The sequence below is a fragment of the Lonchura striata genome, chromosome W (assembly GCF_050655825.1).
Source record: "Lonchura striata isolate lonStrDom1 chromosome W, ASM5065582v1, whole genome shotgun sequence".
Classification (NCBI taxonomy): Eukaryota; Metazoa; Chordata; class Aves; order Passeriformes; family Estrildidae; genus Lonchura; species Lonchura striata.
This window is the reverse complement of record NC_140743.1, coordinates 16,943,541-16,962,988: the sequence shown is the minus strand read 5'-3', so window position 1 is coordinate 16,962,988 and position 19,448 is coordinate 16,943,541. Positions and strand designations below refer to the sequence as shown.

Here is a 19,448-nt window from a genome sequence, read left to right as displayed (position 1 = left end):
GGGCTAGGTCTTTGTTGTTAATACCTAACCAGGGTCTCACCCAGTTTAAAGACCCACACAGCTGCTGCACGTCGGCTAGAGTCCGAATTGAATTTTTTATGGCCAATTTCTGCGGAACAATGGTCCGCTTGTTTATCTCCAAACCCAGGTACTTCCAAGGTGGCATTCTTTGAATCTTATCCTCTCGCAGCTCGAACCCTACAGCAACCAACGCACTGGTTGTCAGTTCAAGCGCGTGTGTAAGTAAATCGTTGTTGGGGGCACAAATAAGAATATCATCCATATAGTGCTGGATGATCACACCCTCGGTGGCTGCACGCACAGGGGACAGCAATGAAGAGACGTACCACTGGCAAATGCTTGGGCTGACTTTCATGCCTTGGGGAAGAACTTTCCAGTGGTATCTCTCCATTGGGGCTTCTCGGTTGATGGAAGGAACCGAGAAGGCGAACCGTGGCGCATCATCAGGGTGTAGGGGAATTTGGAAAAAACAATTTTTGATGTCAATGACAGCCAATTCCCAATTTTCTGGTAACATCGTGGGGGACGGCATCTCTGGCTGGAGAGGACCCATGTCTTCTATTACATTGTTGATGGCGCGAAGGTCATGAAGGAGGCACCACTCGTCTTTGCCAGGTTTTTTCAGGACAAAGACAGGGGAATTCCAGGGGGATGTTGTTTCCTGGATATTCCCTTTGGCGAGTTGCTCCTTCACGAGCTCCTGAAGCGCTTTTAATTTCTGTTTATTGAGCGGCCACTGCTCTACCCACACTGGTGTATCTGTGAGCCAATTAAGTTTCCGGGTGGGACGCTCCTCAGTGACTGTTGCCCGAAAAACCTGGGGGGTCGGGATGTTAATTGTGACCCCCCACTGGGCCATCAGGTCTCTCCCCCATAAGGGTTCTGTGTAATCTAATACGAACGGGCGTAAATAGGCCGATTGTCCGTTCGGCCCCTCAAATTTTACGATGTTTTTTGATTGCTTTGCCAATTGAGAACCCCCTACACCTTGAATTTTCCCCGCCACGTTTTGCAATTCCCAGCGTGACGGCCAATCCCGTGCGGGAATGACTGTCACGTCTGCTCCTGTATCTAGGAGACCGCTTAGGTGTTTGTACTCCCCATCCTTCCGCATATAGCAGGAGAGCTTTGGTCTTTCCTTCCCTATGACCTGGGCCTGGCACACCTGGTAGCTCTTCTTCGCTGACTTCTTCCATAGATCCTCAGGGTGTGCCGGAGGCCCAGATGCTGGAATGGCTTGGGCGATGATTTGGCCCTTGGGAAGGAAGACTGGAGGATGGGGGCAGTGCAGCCACACCACTAATCGCTCGGTGTTCCTAGATGTCAGGGATGGTGCAATAGTGACTTTGAGAGGCGTGAATTTTGTGTCCCCAAGAACGATGTACTTACTGTGGAGGTTCCTCCAGGTTCCTGGGTCCTCTGTGTCGACAGCGATGGAGTGCCAGTCGCTGTCCCTTAGGTGCAGAGCCTCAGTCAGGGCCAACCTATATGGGGAGAAACCAGATACGATGTTAAGTATCGGCTTGGGCTGGTTCGGGCCTCGACCCAGCCAAGCAGTGGGAATGAAATCCACATCTTCTCTCATATAGGCTGGTTTGTCAGCCATAATCTGGTGTGTCAAGTCCAGTGAAATGTCCTCAGGTGGGCATTGCAGGTAGTCGTCTCTCCCCTCCTCTGATGTTATAGAACCCACCATATTTATGTCCTCGCGCAGGGAGGGACTGCGCTGATGACTCAGTTTTTTTGTTTTCCCCCCGAGTTGGGGGCACTCTTTTCTTGTCGCTGCTGTTTAAACCTAAAAAACTCGTCCCTCAGCGGGCATTGGGAAGCCCAATGTCCCTTCTGCCTACATAGATTGCAGGCCTGATGGTGCTGTTGTCCCCTCGGGGGTGTTCCTGTAGGGCGGCGATCTGGAGAAGGGGTGGCTGGCGGTGTTACGGCTTTAACGAAGGCTACTCTCTTTGTTGGTGGTTTAGGAGTCTCTGGAATGTCTTTAGCAGGAACTGTCACCTTCCTCGCACAGACTTGTAGCATGCTTTGAAGGGTAGGCTCAGGGTCCAGGGGCAGACTGAGGATTGCTTGCTGGCACGCGTCGTTAGCGTTCTGCCTCGCAACTGTGGCAAGCATCCCCTCTCGCAGCCTCTCGTCTGGGACCTGAGCCTCCATCGTGTAATGCAAGCGATCCACGAACGCGACAAAAGGTTCTAGGGGTTCCTGCTTTAGGGACAAGAAGTTAATAACCGTACCGCTGGGTCTTAACTTAAAAAACGCCTTTTCTGCTGCCCTAGTGCTGACTTGCAGCGCCTCTCTGGGGATTTTTTCCGCCTGCTTGGTCCCCATTTTCCAATCCCCCTCCCCGCACAAGTGGTCTAGCGATATTACAGCCCCATCTTCATCCCTAGAGCTATCTGCATTGGCCCAGAGGTCAGGTAACACCTCTCTGATCTCCCGCTTCCACTCGGACTCCCAGATGAGGAATTCTCCGTGGGTAATTAAACAGGAGAAGAGAGTTCGCATGTCTGCTGGGACATATTCTTTGGAGGAGAGGGTTGCTTTTAATAAGCCTCGGAAGTATTCGCTTTCCATCCCGAACCCCTTCTTGGCCTTGCAGAGCTCTTTGATGGTCTGCTGGGGGATGGGGGACCACTGTGCAAGGGGCCTACCACCTTGCCGCGGGGTACAGGTGACAGGTGCGGCCGAGAAGGCAGGTAGGGACTGGGGTGGATCGGGGTTCCCACGCTCCCCCCCCCCGGAACCGAAAGCGTGGGAACTGGAAGTGGGGTCGTGGGAACCAGGGGACGAGGCGTGGTCTGGAGCAGGAGGAGTGGTATGGTGGGGACTCCCCTCCCCGGGGGTGGAGCTGAGGGGTGGGGTGTTGAATAATTCAAGGAAGGGGGAGTTGACGGGGGGTGGAGGAGGGAGGTGGGCGGAGAAATCCGGGGAGCAGAAGGGGTTGGTCTGTCGGAAGGGATTATGGGAGGGGGGAGGACAGGTATCTTGGGAAGAAGGAGCACGAGTGGCGGGAAAACCCACGCGGTCACCTCCATCTTGTGTCCTGGGGAAGGGGGAAGAAGGGGAGCCATTTCGTGGGGTTTGGGGATGGAGGATGGGGGATGAGGGATCTTCGGGGGTCTGGGATAACTGAAAACGAACGGAGTCTCTACGGGACGGGGCTGTACAGCGCGGGGAAGAAGGGGAACGGGTAGAAGCAGAGACAGTGCCTGCACCGCTCTGCGGGGTGTCTAGGGTATTCTCAGAGGGGCCAGAATCTGCCTGCGGGCAATGCCGGGATGCCTGTCTGATAATACCCGACTTTGGGAGAGAGGGAGAGTTTTGCCGCAGTTTTCCCGCAGCGCCTGCCGCAGCCGCAGCCTCGGGAGCAGCGACAGCAGCTGCCCTGCGCCCCGCTGCAGCGGCGAGCGCTGCATCGTACTGCAGCGACCGGGCTGAGGGACAGGGAAGCGGAGTAGGGTTATATGAACTACCCGCCGAACTGGGGATCGGTTTGTTTGCGGCTGGCTGTGGCAGACTTTTGTAGCGATATTTAATTATATCGCGAATTTGGAGAGCCAAATGGGTGAATATGGAGAGAGAGAGATCTGACTGTCGCAGGATCTTCTCCGCTACCTGTTCCCAAAAAGGGGCTTGGTATAATTTAGCTGGCGAAATGTCAGGGAAAGTTTGCGACAACCACTGAACGAACCGTTTTACTTTAGATTTTTTAACCTTAATTCCCCCCACTAAAAGGATACCCACAACTTGGGAATAAATGCTCTTCTGCGGCACGGACAGCCTTGCACCCATGGCTGTTAGATGTTAAATCGTGCTGCAGCGCCTACGATTGGGAAAACACGAACGAAAAACAAAAGACCACACTTCCGGCTTTGTCGCGGTCCTTAAGCTTCCCGCCCGGAAAGGGAAGCACCAAAAACAGGAATTTTTTCCCCGAACCCCGGGGAAAAAGAAACCCACCAAAAAGGGATCCTTCCCCTAAAACCTAGGGGAAAGGAACCAACCAAAAAAAAAGGACCGGGAAAGCCCCAGGGGCCCCTATACTCACAAACCACAGGGGTCCGAGAGGGAAGGGTGGAAAAGAAAAACCAATCGCAGGGCTTCTCCGCGAGAGAATCGACTCCGGAGGTGCTTTCCAGAGCTGCCGATCCTGTCCCCAAGAGTGCCACCCACTAAAACGTGGGTCTGCTCTCGCCAGGGTAGCTGACGGCCAGGAGGACGATTCTTCAGGTCTGCGCGACCCTAAAATCCTCAAACGAGGGTCCAACGCCGCGAAAACGGGGCCGCTCGTTGGGCGCCAGCTGCCGCGCTCCCGCCCCGGTTCCCTTTGTCTCAGCCCCGGCTAGCTCTCATCCTGGGGCGAGGGCGGGCGATGGAGGCACCCTCCGCCGCTCCCAGCTGGGGTTTGGAGAGTGCCTTTGTGGGTCCCGAGCAGTGCTAGCAAGCCTCGCGGTGGTAAATGAAGAGCGGATCCTGCTGGGGGCTAAGTCCGAGTTTATTGTAGCCCAACGGGGCCAAATGTCCTAGAACGATGCCAGCCAACAGGAACAAGCACAAGGTGCTTGCACTGGCTTATAAACTGTAAGGGAGGGGTATCCAACGACCAATGGGGATAGGGATAGGGGGTGGCTCCGGGATGGGGGGATATGGTGGGGTCCAATGGGGGAAGGATATGGGGGGAGCCCCAGGTCCTCGCCCAATCACCCGGTGCCCTGAGTAGAAGCTTCTGGATGGATGGGAAGGGGCACCGAGTGATAGACAAGGCACCCGGGGGGGGTAAAATGCCTCTTTCAGGGTGATGGATAGATACTGGGAAGGCGGGAAGGGCGGACAAGGCGGGAAAACTGGGGATAAACCAAGTTGCACACGGGGGTACAAAGGAATAAACCAATACATAATACAGGGATAATAAAACATATACATAACGCAACTCCACAAAATTTCCAGGTAGAGCAGGCTCTCTCTCTCTCTCTCCCTCTGGGGGGGCTGCCTGGGACATCTCAGTGTTTCTCCACCCTTCCGTCCTGCAGGGCCCGACCCGGTTCCATTCCCTTCACCCCTCTTCTCTTTCTAGGGCTCCAGCCTACCTCAGCCATATGCTGCATGGCTTCCCCTCCCCCACCCAGCCTGTGCCTCGGCAGTGGTGAGTCTACACTCTTCAATGACCAGAACAAAAGAGAAAGTTTCCCTGGGAGTTCTCTGCTTTTAACCCCCTGTGTTCTCAGAGGCGTGTCCAATGTCTTCAGTAGTCACACCAGGTGCAATATTCAAATCTGACCACTGATTAGTTTGACTATACCTTCCCAAGAAAACTCACTTCCTTATCAACCTATGACAACCACAGAGAAAAAGTCCTTGTGGTGCAAATGAGAAATAAGAAAGACAGTTTGGATTAACCTTGCCTCAGGCAAACTTATTGGTGGGATTGTGTTTGCTTAAGGATCTGGTTGCACTTGATGGGTAATGCAGAGGGATGGGGAAACAATATCCCTCAAGGGGATTTGATTTTTTGGTGAGAACCATCTGTAATGTTGAATTGTATATGTAATATTGGTTGTTGAATGACAGTCCCACTGTATATTGTAAATACCCTGGCCAATTAATTTGGACTACTCAAGTTATACTAGTCACGGACTAAAACTAACTCAATAAATATCTTGGGGGAACTGTCATTGAGCACTTAAATTATAACTGTGTTTGTATATAGTTATTTGTATGTGTATGTGTATACATTTGAAAGCTATAAAATCTGGGCATGAGTTGCATGGTATAGAATAAAGGGTGACAATGTCTTGGGTACAGAGACAAGGGGGTGGAGCTTTCAGTGATGTTTATTCAATACCATTTTACGTCATAACCATGGGCATGTGTTGGGGTTTGACACTGGCTAGAAGCTAGAAGCCAGGCACCCACCAAAAAACATTCACTCATTCTCCTCTGTGATAGTTGAGCAGAAGAGGGGGAAAGAACAACCAAAGGGGCTCATGAATTAAGGATTGGGAAGAAACACTCTAAGGGCAAAACAGGCTCAAAACTTAAAAGATACAAAGAAAAATTTATTAACATAATTAAAAGAGGATAACGAGAACTAAAATAAACCTTTAGAACACCTTCTCCCCACCCCAACCCTTCTTTCCTTTCTACCAACAATGAAAGGAGACAAAACATGGGGGTTTTAGTCAGTTTGTCACTTCTAAAAAATATTTTTTCAGTTTGCTTAGGGACAGGAGTCTCTTTTGCTATGCCATGAGATCTTTTCAATAGGAGACAGTTCTCTGTGAACTTTTTCAGTATTGAAATGAACAGGGCTTATACCTTTATTAATGTTCAGCTCTTTATTAAAAAGATCATCTGGGCAGGGGGCCCGACACAGAGCTCACCCCCGCTGTTGTAGCTTTTCCAGGTAGCTGAAGGATGAGGAGGCATGCAGAGTCTGTTTCTGAAGTCCCAGCAGCAGCTGTCCCCTCTCCTTTCCTCGTGGTAATACCAGGAAAATCTGCCTCTTCATTCTTGCTTCCTACAGCCCACTCTAGTCTAGTCTTCTGTAGGTGATGGTGACAGGTCAAACGTGGATCAGGGGATGTGTTTCCCTCTTCCTCAGCCAGCACACTTGTCCAGCCCCCTCTACTGTGTTTAGTTCTCCATTTAGGGGTCTCTTTATCCCCCCAAACACGCTCCCATGGTTCCACGGGTTCCTGTATTTGCATCTTAGTCCTAGAATGGCAGTGTGGGTGGGGGGTGGGAAGGTGATCTCCAGGTAGTTTAGAGAAAACAAACAGTGCAATTAGCCAATTAACATTTCAATATCAGTACTTAGCTCGAGCCAGCAGTGTCCCAGTATTGTCATGGGAACCAGGAAGGCTCTTTTGTTCATTACAAGCATGGTTCTAATTTTCACAAGTAGCAGTCCCGCCCGACCTGATGCAACCTGAGTCCCTTCCATAGGCAAACAGTCTTCCCACAACTGTTTTCATGGGTCATTGGTTCATGGGGTGTAGTCTTTTAAGGATGAGCTGTTCTAGTCTGGAAGCGAAGGTCCTCTTTCTCTATCTCAGAAAGCAAGGGTCTTCTCTCCCTGTTCAAGTTTCTCACTATATTACAGCTTTTCAGCATCCATGCGCTCCAGTGTGAGCACTCTTTTTCACAGGCCGCAAGTGAACTCTGCATCCCCCCTATGCACTTCATGAATTACAGGGAAACTGTTGTATTATAGTCCTCACCACGGCTTGCAGAAGAATTTAATCTCCAATGCCTGGAGCACCTCCTCCTCCCCCTCCCTCCTTTGCACTGACCTTAGTGTTGCCATGTTGCTCTCCTCATGTGTCTTCCCCTTTTCTTTGACTCGGGAGAGAACTGGTGTTTGTAGATTCCTTTGTTCTCAAGTTCTATAAATTGAAAAGTTTTTATAGAATTCTGCTGAAAGGTTGATCCCATCTGGGCTCTGCATTGGGGAGTTGCTAGCCATGCCCCCTGTCACTGGCTGTGTAGTCCCAGCCAGAACCGAGCAGGTCATGCCAGACACCATTTAGTGCTTCTCTTCATGCAGGGCATTGAAAAGGAGAAGCTATTGTCGCCGCCCCTGCTCTTTTGTCCACAGTACAGGTGGTTAAAAGTAGCTAAGCAAGTAAAGTTCATTGTGAGCCATGCTGTGCCACCCTGACTGCACCGCCCCAGCTGTGCTGCCACTCCCAGCACTGAGATGGCTGCAGCCAGGTGCTTGGTTCTGGCCCCAGCTGCCCCAAGTGCCAGCCACAAGACTGCTCTCAGTGCCAGGAGGGTACTGGTACCTACCCATCCCTCCAAAGAAGAAAGAGATCTTCCCATGTTTTTTTTTTTCTTTCTTAAATATGCTATCACAGAGGCATTCCCAACTTCTCTAATTGGGCCAGCCAATATGTCCATCATCAGTACCTTCAGGGATTGGCTCTGCTGGAGATAGCAGAAGTTTCTAGGAGTTTCTCTCTCAGAGGCAGCTTCTGTGGCTTCCTCTGCCCCCACTAAAAGCCAGGTTGTGTTAAACTAACACAGCGTGATTTTGGCAGGGAAAATGCCAAGGCCAGAAATGGAAGGGGGGCCATTTTTATTTGGCTCACTCCAGCTAAAGGACCTGCAGACCCCAGCACTGCATGCCGCGCCATTTCCCCCTATTTCCCATCCCTCCAGGATGTTTTTGCAGAACAAGGGGCTGAGGAGAGACATCGCGCCACTCCCAGGGAATGGTGCTGAAGTGACAGCTCTGTGATGCAGCTGAGACAAGCGCAGCCAGGGCTGCACAGCTTTCAGTTCACCATAGGACCAGTTCTTCCCCCTCTTCAGGATAGCAAAGTGACCTGGAGCAAGGGTGATGATTTCAACTGAGTCCAGCCAAGCCAAAGGGAGTCCAGCTGAGCCGAAAAGGAGCCCAGTGAGGTGGTAGGAAGAGGCAGCGAGGTGACAGAACCAATCCCCACACAACACCCCAAGTGGCAGTGCAGGAACCTGATGTCAAACTGAACTCAGCAGGGAGAGATACTTGCTGCTACCGCCACTGTCACTGCTGCAGTGACAGAGCAGGAAACCCTCCACTGCAAATCTGGAGCTGCTCCAGGCAGCACCAGCACCTCCCATCCCCCATTGGAATTGCTTCATAAGTCCCTGCCATCTTTTCTTTGTTCCAGGGAGGCCACATGATATTGTTGCCTTTTTATCAGCATGGAAATGAAATTCGAGATATTTTTAGTAAGGAGGTGTTCTGGATTAGGGCAAATTTGGGAGAAAACCTCCAAAAAGGGCCCCCCCAGAAAGCCAACCCACACAGCCCCTCTCCCCAACCAGTTCAGGAAAATTTCCTTGGAGAGAGGTGGAAAAAAACCCCTGTTTATTTAAACAGGCAAAGCACTCCCCAGCACACAATGAACAATACCAGGTGACAAAACTCATTTGCCACTCTGAAGAGATGACAAATTCAGAAAGTCTCTCTGGGAGTGGTTACTCTGTTATCAGTCCCTCCAGTGCTGGGAAAGGCTTCTGCCCCGAGCAGGCCCCGGTAGGACACAAAATGCGAGCTCTTTGTGTTTCCCCGAATCCCAGTCTGGAGCAGGTTTGAACGGAACCAAGAAAAGGGAAAGAAAACCAGTCCAGGGAAAACTTGGACTGCCTCAGCTAGCTATACTAACTAAAAAGCAAAGGAGCCCTGTGTTCTTCCCCGTCCATGCCCAGACAACACAGTGGAGTTCTGTGTTCCAGCAGACTGTGCAGGAGTGAATGCAGGCTGATAACAAAACTCTGTGATTCTTTTTCTCCCCTCTTTCACTCTCCGAGCCAGTCTTGAAGGCACAGAATATAATATCCAGCATAAACAGAGCACCCGATTGAGGATACAAGCATCATAACGTCACCCTAGGACAGGAGGTAATATAAGAGCATATCTTTATTTGAAGGCCTTCAGGGGCACTTATGGAAAGATGTCCACAAAAGCCCACCTGCCCAGGGGTGAGTACATTTTAATAGGATTTAGGAAATTAGCATGATTGATAAAAAGCACTAATTAGGAGGACAAGTGGTGATGCAATTCCCCCCCAGGTCAAGCCCCTTCTCTGGAGTCCCCCGTTCAGCAGTAGCTGTACTTTGTCCATGAAAATGTATCTTGAAGACTTGTTCTCAACCTTGGTTCCCAGGAAGAACCAAGAAAGCATAGGGGCCTTGTACCCCCTGGGGCTTGGAGCTCTGGAATTTGTTTTGTCTTCCTGCCTAGGGAAAGGGCATGGAAAAGTACTGGGAAAACTAGCCACTAATACAATAGACTACAAAGTTACAAATATATGTGCAAAGAATACAGAAAACATATAAAAGAAGAAACGGCAAACCCCAAAACACCATCAACAGCTTGCTTTTTTTGGTTAAACCACTCCCTCTTTTGTACAATGTTCTTTTTTATTGTTGTGTTTATTGATATTTTATTTGGTAAAATTGTGGCTCTAAACTTTTTTAACCTCTTGTAGTTTCATTTTTTGGTTTTTTTCTTCCCTCCACTGTCATGAAGGAGGGAAGGGGGAAGGGGCTCATTCAGTCTTAAACTTTTCATCACTGTTAAACCATTACATCCTCTCATCTTTGAAGACATGACTACTCAAGCTAGATATACATAATATATTCACCTTCTCTCAAATTTCCTGCTTGACTACTGATTCTTCCTTTGTGTAATACAGATGAGTGAGTGGTTCCCAAGGAGTAGTTAGTGTCATCTGCTTCAAGGCTGCCCAGCATCCCCCAGGTTACTGCTAAAGAGACAGTAGAAGTAATTGTCTTTTTTTGTTCCCTAAAACAGCATTTTTAGAAATACAAGTTATATTTTTTTTATTTAAATCTTATTTTTAATTTATTTTTAAAATAATGTATTTACTGTAAAATAAATATTTTGGTCAAGTTTGTGTTTTCTATGCAAATATTATTTAATATGTCCCAACATAGCTTCATTAATTGGGGTTAAGAACCTTCTTAGTATTTAGAGAGGACAGACTGAGGAACTGGATATCATTGAGGAACTAACTGTAATAAAAAAAAACACTGCTGTATATGGGACTTGAGAAAAACAGGGGGGGGGGGGTTTAAGTCTTTGCAATAATGTTAGAGAAGATGTCTGAAGCAGCATGTCCAGAAACTGATGGGTTTATTTTTTTTTTATTTCATTGACTAGCTTCCCCTATTAAAAAAAAAGAAAATTTTCCTCAATGTGTGATATTTATGCCCAGCCTATAGGCTTTATTTGTCACAGTATCATTGAGTTTGATTTATTTGCATTAGATGGTCTTGTTTCTTTATTTCAAAGGGGTTTAGGCACAGTCTAACTCAGCATTGTTGTAAAATAACAGCTGGAAATCCTAATTACATTGAATGTTCTTGATGCAACAATTGGACTTGGTTCACATTTGTGTGATAACACTATCACTGGAGCTATTGAGACTGGATAAATCCTGTCATCCTGTATTGGGTGATAAACAGAAAGTTGGATAACTTAATCTAAAAAGATTTTCCATTTGCAGTGTTTCAATGGTTTTATTTGTTCACTTGGGAAATTACTTTTTCAGCTGATTTCTGAGTTATGTAAGTTGTTAAACATTGGCTGTATTTGCATTTTCCCCATCTATAGGTCATTTGGATCCAGGCTTCCGTGCAGGTGACAAAATATCTTTAAGTAATGCCCAGGTCAATGAAGAAATTAATATTGCCTCTTCTGATAGTGAAGTTGAGATTGTTGGAGTTCAGGAACATGCCAGGTATTAATCCCTTTTTCTTTTTCTAATATTTATTTAATTTTATCAGAATACCTGTATTGCCAAAATTAATAAAGAAAAAAAAATGCTGACTTTCACTGCTGTGGTTATCCATCCATAACTGATGCCCAAAAGGTAGCAAATGTTGCACTCGTTTTGTCTATTCCACTGGTCACGGTGATATCAGAATGTATTTTTCTTTAGAACATTACCAACTTGATAAGTATTCTTATTAAGCTTGTGATTTTATATCAAACATTAACAGGCTAAAGATATGTACTATTAAAGTACCAAATATTGAGATACCAAATATATAGATATCAGGAATTCAGATTTTAAGGGCATAGTGTAACTATGCAAATAATGAAACTAAAATATTTTTATAGGTTCTTGTTTCCTTTCAAAATATTACCTTTAAGCATTTAATCAGCTTCCACTTTAATTAATCAGTAGTTGTAAAAATGCTATTAACTTTTCAATAGCTTATATCTTAAGATAACCCTTTAGATTAAAAATCCTATCTTCACGAATCTTGGTTTTATTTCAGGATACAAGAGAGTTCAAATCCCCAAAATAGAGGAGAGCAAGGAAACCAGAGGTTTCTCTCAAGCTCAGATAGAAAGCTGTTCAGCTGTGCTTCAGGGGTTATTCTTACTAGGCATTTTTTTAATGTTACTCTTCATCTTTAGTCTATGATCTTTCCTTGGCTTAAGATATTACAAAGCAGTTGAACAAGACTGGCATTTGCATATAGTATGGAGTGTCAATTTGGTAGAATAAAAGCAAGTTAAAATAGTATATGGACAAGGTCCCTCTAAAACTAGTCTGCTGCCTGGTGGATATGGTGGATGCTTGGAGTCAGAAAAGGCATGTGAGGGACAAAGCAGAGCTGTTCCGTGTTGTCCCTTCACCACATCTTTTGTTGGTAAAAGAAGGAAGGTGTGTAGGACCCAGTTTCCCAGGCAGGAAACTGTACAGACAGTATGGACACAGTCCAGTGCTGTTGAATATGAAAAAAGGAAATTTCAAGGTCCCAAAGGAAGAGATTTAGTCTTTGCTTTTAGAATAATGGAAGTCCTTAAGTGTCTAACTCTTCTGGAAGATACTAATTCATTAGGAAGTAGCTCTCCTGACTGTTTATCCAGCAGACCCAGGGCTTGGAGTATCTTTGTGCCAATAATAAGCAGTGTGGACTTGTCCTCCAATACTAGTTTGTGTAAATCTGACTAGCACTATGCATGCACAACCCTTCTGTTTGAGGTCCCCTATTCAAAAACTTTCTATGCCGCCTGCCTCAATAATATTTACTGTGTACAAGAATGGAAATGTGAAGGAAATGCAGAACTGCCATTTAAAATCAGTTTTAGTAGTTATGGACTAAAATAATTTCAACAAAGACAGACTTAAAGCACACGTTTGTGCTTTCCTTTGTTCATGCAAGCATCTATCATCTCCCACAGACTAGTTTTTACTGGCTCTGTTGAATACTCACGTGTTTCAGTTGCTCAAATCCTATTTAGAATTGTATTTCTCTTGCAGGTCTAGGCTTGCAGTTATGAAATATTGGTGGGCTTCTTTCAGGGTTGTCTTTTGGAAAAGGTTTAGGTTTTTGATCAGTATTTTTACATGCTTAGCATGGTGATTCTGTTATCTTGCTCACACTGTTTTTTATCATGCTCCATATTCCATGTCATTATTGGACTGGTGTGAGTCATGACACCCTGGAGTTTGTCCATAATTTGTAGTTTTTCAGATTATTAATGTATTGGTGCAGTTTTTCATCATTAGAATATTCCTTGGCATCTACTTAAGACACCAAGACTATGTTTTTTTAGTTTGTTTAATTTTTTCCAGTTAGGCTTAAAAATGTTTCTTCTTATAAGAAAGAAATCAGATACATTTGTTAGAGTTCCAGTCTCTTATTGCTAATTCTTTGTAGATACGTACTTTAAGTATGTATTTTTAAGACTGAAGAAGTAATGAAAAAGTAATTCTAAATATCAAAACATCACATCCAAAAATAAATAGTGTATCTGAGAAGGCAATGAGACATTTATATTCAGAGATGCTACAGCTCAGAGAATGAGATTTTTCATTCTATTTCATGAAACGCTAATGAGAACCAAGAGAGATGAGCATAACCTAAGTAGTTCTGGAGAAAATAAATTGCATGACCTCAAAATAAATTAAAAAATAAATAAAACATAAATGTCAGGGATATTTAAGCAATGCATAAAATTTAGGTTCCTGAAATACAGTACATGCACATTCACAAAGAAATGGGAAAAGCTTAACCTAGCAGCCAAAACACCTCCTACTTATATGTGCAGACACCATCAGTGCTTATGAGGCAAACCAATTTTTGAACACTAGGTATCAAGTTTTCCTAGTGTTTGTTTAAGACTTACAGGTGGAAATTATAATCTTAAATACTCCAGTAAATTCTTGTCATCACTTTATCATAAAACAAAATTGGTCTTTCATTGTGTTGGGTTTTTTTACTAATTATTATTAGCTTGCACTTCAATCATAACATATCTACTATGAATGTAATCTGTAAAAATACTGTACAAATAAATAGATATGTACCTCACTTCAGCAAGGCACTTGAGTGTGTTTAAATACATGATTTAGTCTCATTGACTATAATCACGGAAAGATTCATTGTTTTGCTGAAGTTGGGCTGTACTGTAATCAGTGAGCATTTCTCAGCATTATTGTAATTTTAGTTAAGAAGACCAAAATAAATATCAAATGTAATGGCTGTAATAACAGAATTGACAAACTGTCTTTTTTAATTATTGTAATGAAAGTATCATTGCATCCTTATTTTAACATGGATTTGATTTCATATAGAAAGACAACTTTTCTTTGTCTCATCCAACCTCACTTAAAATTTTTCTCTTTTTAAGTCCAGCAGGTGAAAGTGCTACCAGGAAACTATGCTTCTCAATAATGCATGGTATTACACATAATAGGGCAGACTTCTTCGAGATCCTTGGGATCCATGCACATATTTTGTAAGGAATCTCACTTTATACCCACTGGCAGAATTCAGTTCTTAAAAATAATTTAATCACCACGACCACCAAGTTTAAATTTAGTCTCAGCTTTGTTTACTGGGTGTTTAAGATGTGATGGACTCTACAAATGGAAAATCCATGAGGACATTTTAGAGAGGGGCATGTTAACAAGATGCCTAAGTGATAAAACACTGCAATTAAGAATCTTGCTCCTGAATACAATAGTAGCTTTAATCCTTTGTGGTTTTTGCCTTGCTACAGGTATGCGCATCCCAGGGGAGGTGTGATTCAGAGTGTGTCTTCTTGGAAGCATGACTCAAGCTCACAATATATTAACAGTCACCAAACACAATCATGGACAGCAGTGACTCCCCAACAGAACTGGTCTTCACCCCCAGAAGTAGTAGACCTCACTTTGGATGAGGATACAAGACGCAAATATCTACTGTAATGCATCATACCTTTGTTTCTGTCCCCACCTCTTCTCCCCTTTGTGGCACAGATGTTCATTGTTAAAGTTTCAACTTCAGAAGTTCCCTTCTTGGCTTTACAAAATTCAAACTCATTATCTTTTTCATTTCCATAAGAATGTAGTATGATTTCAATATAATTTAAAATGGTTTTACCTTCTCAAAGAAGGATTCCTCCCAGAATTAAAGCCTAACAGTACCAAATTTAAAACACATCTACAGTTTCTAACATGTGCATGTTAATCTGAAGAAATAACTGTGTGCAGACTTATGTCCATCCACCCTTTTTCACCTCCAATTTCAGAACATTTTTAATTTATCAGTATATTGAGTTTCTTAGTAGAAGTTAATGTTTTGCTGTGTGTGAGCATCAGTGGTTTTGAAAAATGCTGTATCCTCACTGATTTCAGTGGAACTGAGTGTATTCAGTACTTCTGAAAATTGGGCCAAGAGTATTTTTACCCAAACTGATTTGGATATTTTACCAGCAGGAGGGACTGTCTTTAATGCAAATGGCCCATAACATATGCGCTGAATAGCTTTTATTTTAAACATTTTTATTTTCAATATAATTTCTAGTTTGCACTGTTCAGTTCTGAGTATTCTATCTGACTACTGTGTTTCACTGATCATTTACCATGTCTTGTTATCATTTAAAATAGTAATAGTAGTGACTTAGTAGCAGATGATTATGGCAAAAGCACAGGAAAAGGAAAAGTAATAAAAAGGCCCAGCATCCCTCTCTTTTTTAAATAGAGCTGAATTTATTTGCCTAAATCAAAGTCTTGCCTGGAGTAGTAGAGAAATGAAACATTTTGCTCATAGTCCTCATTTCTACTGTTGCTTATTTGCTTCATTCACCATCTCAAAAACAACCCAACCACAAACAAATTCCAAAATCCCAGTCTGGCAAAGCACTTTAGTAGCTGTGTAACATTCAGCAGGGACAGTTTGCTGAACCTAGATGGATCATTCAAGTGCTTAAAACTCTGTCCTAAAAGGTGTTGCTGGATTAGAACTTAGGGTTGCGATTTTTTAAATTATTATTATTTTTTAAAATAGATCTGTACTATTTTCCTGGCTTTAGGTCATGTCTCTTATGCTAGTTTTGGAATTGCTTTTTCAGATATGATTCAGGAAACACTTTCTACCAGAATATTTACTGAAATCAGCGAAACTACTTACTTTAGCAGTCTGTAGTTTCTGTAGTGTATATGGAAATTCTTGCCATTCACCTGTCATTTTGAGCCTTTCTCAAGGCAAAAACCAAAGATTAGACTTTACAAGATTATATTCACTTTAAATGTCTATTGTGCAATTAAAACATTTATTTGTATTCCTGTTGTTTCTAGTGGGAATTTTGTACAGCTCTATCATCAGATTTTCTGACATTTGAGGCTGAACAGGTGGTAATGAGGACATGGGAAGTTCTGTTTTCTTTTTGTGTTGGCTGGTTTATAAATTTTATTTGCCTTCCAATAATTTTATCTGCAGGCAAAAAAAAAGAAAAAAAAAAAGCAGAACAGCTCAGACTGCACTTTAAAGAACAATTAGTTAAGGGATTGATATTCCAATTTCAAGCTTTCTAAAACATTGAATATAAGTATATTGCATGGCCAGAAAAATGTATGTGGTACTTCTAGTGACCGATTTCTTTCTCTGGGGGAAGGAAAGAGGATGGGAGAGGAGTGTGGATGGAGCCCATTCACACTGCAGTAGGGAAAAGCCCCATGTTATTTGGGCACTATATTCAGTAGTGTTCTTTTCTCCCTGCATTTTAATCACACAACTCAGACATTATTTTAGTGGACTAGCACACATTTTGCAACAGCAACTTAAACAGTGGCATACTGTGGCTGCTTTTTCCTGTTTCACAAAGTCTTTTGAACATCAGTTGTGAAGAAAGTTGCAGAAATCCATTTGTAGTCCTTCTATGAAAAATGCAAGCTAACACTCTTGTTTTTCAGTTTGATGTGACTTCCATGTATATATAAAAACAACTGTGTCCTAACCAAGCTTACTCCAATTGTGCACTGTGTTTGTTTAAACAGTTCATGCATTTTAGTCTGATGCAAGTTTTATTTAAAACGCTACATATTTTTTCTTATTCTTAACAAATTTGAAAGGGTGATGAGTAATCTGAAAACTGCAATCACTGGATAGCTAGGAAGTTGTTTGGTTTTAATTTTTTTTTTTTTTTAATAAGAGCAAAAGGTGCCTGTATGATTTTGCTCTTCTTGGCAGGAAAGAGAAATGATAGCCATTGTATGGCTAAGAACCAATGCACTTGGGCCTGAACCAGAACCCATTGGAGTTGATGCAGGACTTTCCATGAACTTTAGTATGCATTGGCTCAAGCCCTTCAGGCTTTAAGCAGTTCCTGAATTGCTGGAGTGTGAATTTGGAATCTTCTATAGTGAAAACAAAACATTGCTTAGAATATAAATGTTTAAAACATGCAAGTCTAGTTAAAAATTCTAGATTGTTCTCAATAGTCATTATTTAGTTCTCGTTTTCCATCTAGTATTTAATGGTCTTTGAAGAAAAGAAAATAATAAAACAGAGCGGTTTATATATATATATATATATATATATATATATATATATATATATATATATAATTTTTTTTGGTGCAAGATAAGACCTGTTTTTTGAAACAAGTCTGTAGCATAAAGGTTAAACTATTTTAAAACAAAATAAAATTGTGTATTATTTAAATAGTATAAATTTGTTTGGGATTTCTTTCCACTTTCATCAATCTGCTTTGTCACATCTCCAAATTAAAGCCCTAAGGTCTGGGTTACAACTGTCCAAATTCAGCACTTTTCCCCACTGTAATGTGTTTCATTTTGTACATTTAAAATGTAAAAGTGATTTCCTGACTGAAAAAGCTTGCTTTTATCTGTTAGACCAGGGCAGGACCATCACTTCTCCCTGTAACACTGGTGGGGGATGCCAGGGGATGTACCAGTAACAAGCTGTTGCTGCCCATCATAGAACCATACAATGGTATGGGTTGAAAGGGGCCTTAAAGACAGTTGGTAGGGACACCTTCCATTAGATTGGGTGTCTTCAAGCCCCATCCAATCTGGCCTTGAACACTGCCAGGGATTAAGCAGCCACAGCTTCTCTGGGCAACCTGTGCCTTTGCCTCACCACCTTCACAGTCAAGAATTTCTGTCTAATATCTAATATAAACCTGCGCTCTGTCAGTTTGAAGCTATTCCCCCTTGTCCTATCCCTCCATGCTCTTGTCCAAAGTCTCTGTCCATCTCTCTTGTAGCCCCTTTCTTACTGGAAAGTGCTCTAAGGTCTTCCCAGAGCCACCTTCTCCGGGCTGAACAACCCCAACTCTCTCAGCCTGTCTTCATAGCAGAGGTGCTCCAGGCTCTGAGAATCTTGGTGACCTCCTCTGGACTTGCACCAACAGGTCCACATCCTCCTTATGTTGGGACCCCATTGTGCTCTGCAGAATCCCTTCTAGGCATGTGGTTTCTGCACAGCCTCCATGTCCCCACACATGGCAGTCCTTAAGGTGTCTGAGCAACCTTTACACCAGTATTTCTCTGTCTGTATCCCCTTGTCCCATTCTCCCAGTTTTCAATGAGCTCCCAGCCGGTCAATGAGACCAATGTCACACTCAAATTTTCTCACAGACAGATAGTGCTGACAAGCTTAGACCTACTGCCATTTGAAATGGATGTATAGACTAGCTATGAAGTTCTGGGCAGGTCCTTGCAGACCACAAGAGGTGGTGCCAGGCTGAACTGCATTTGGTAACCACTGAATTATACCAGGGAATTTACAGCCACAAGTAAAGAGAAGGATGACAAGTATAACTGCTGTGCTAAACTTGGTGTCCCACTGCGCACAGTCCCACAGTCTTCTCATAGGCAATATGGAAATAGCAATCAAAATAATAATAATAACAATAATGTCATTGCATTTCCAGCTAAATAGGGAGTTTGCTTCAGTTCCAATGTTTTTATCCTGTGAGAAGACTCTCAGTGGTGAGACAAGAGGCATTTATCCATGTATTTTAAATATCAAGATGGGTAATGAGAGTGAATTGAGTTGGTTTTCAGCCCCATTGAGTTCTTGGCTTTTGTGAAGCTTGAAAATACAAATTCTGGATCTGATGGTGGTTGTGGAGGTGGACACCAGACTTGGATTTTATTTCATGTATATCACCAGCTGAGGGAAAACATTGCTGTGGAGGTTGGTGCAGATGTAGGAAGAGGAAAGCTGACACATCTCCTGAATTTTTTTTCCACCAGCAAGACATACTCATTGTCTTTAGACTTAAGGATACATTGAATGGAAAGCTTAAAATTTCTCGTGTGGTACTTGACACCTTGTAGCTCAGGCCACTTTGCTTTTATGTAGGAGTCACATGGCTTTGGGGGAATTGTCATTTCAGGGGCAAAATAAGAACTAATAAAAGCTACCCAAAGAGATTAGATTTTGTATTGCTTTCTCCAGTGAATTTGATGCAATGCAGAATAATTTTGTGGCTGAAAATTTAGTTTGTCTGCCTTGAAATGGAGACTGAAAGCTTTTTATTAAGTGGATTAGTTCCCCAGTTCCCTGGAGAATCTGTAAATGGTGTCCTTTGCTGAGTGCATCATCTCCATTTGCTGAAATAGTACTTGGTTTTGCCTCTTCTTTTT

At 43.5% G+C, this 19,448-nt stretch overlaps 1 protein-coding gene across 1 annotated transcript in view; it reads left to right on the top strand.

Annotated features, from left to right (window-relative positions):
* LOC146763124 (protein ARK2N-like) overlaps positions 1 to 16,791 on the top strand; it is a 98,889-nt gene extending 82,098 nt beyond the window's left edge. Inside the window, exons 4-5 of the mRNA XM_085571115.1 lie at positions 11,162 to 11,288; positions 14,570 to 16,791. Coding sequence (XP_085427241.1) covers positions 11,162 to 11,288; positions 14,570 to 14,759 — 317 coding nt within the window. The 3' untranslated portion in view covers positions 14,760 to 16,791. The remainder of the gene's footprint in view (positions 1 to 11,161; positions 11,289 to 14,569) is intronic.
* Positions 16,792 to 19,448: the final 2,657 nt, after the last annotated feature.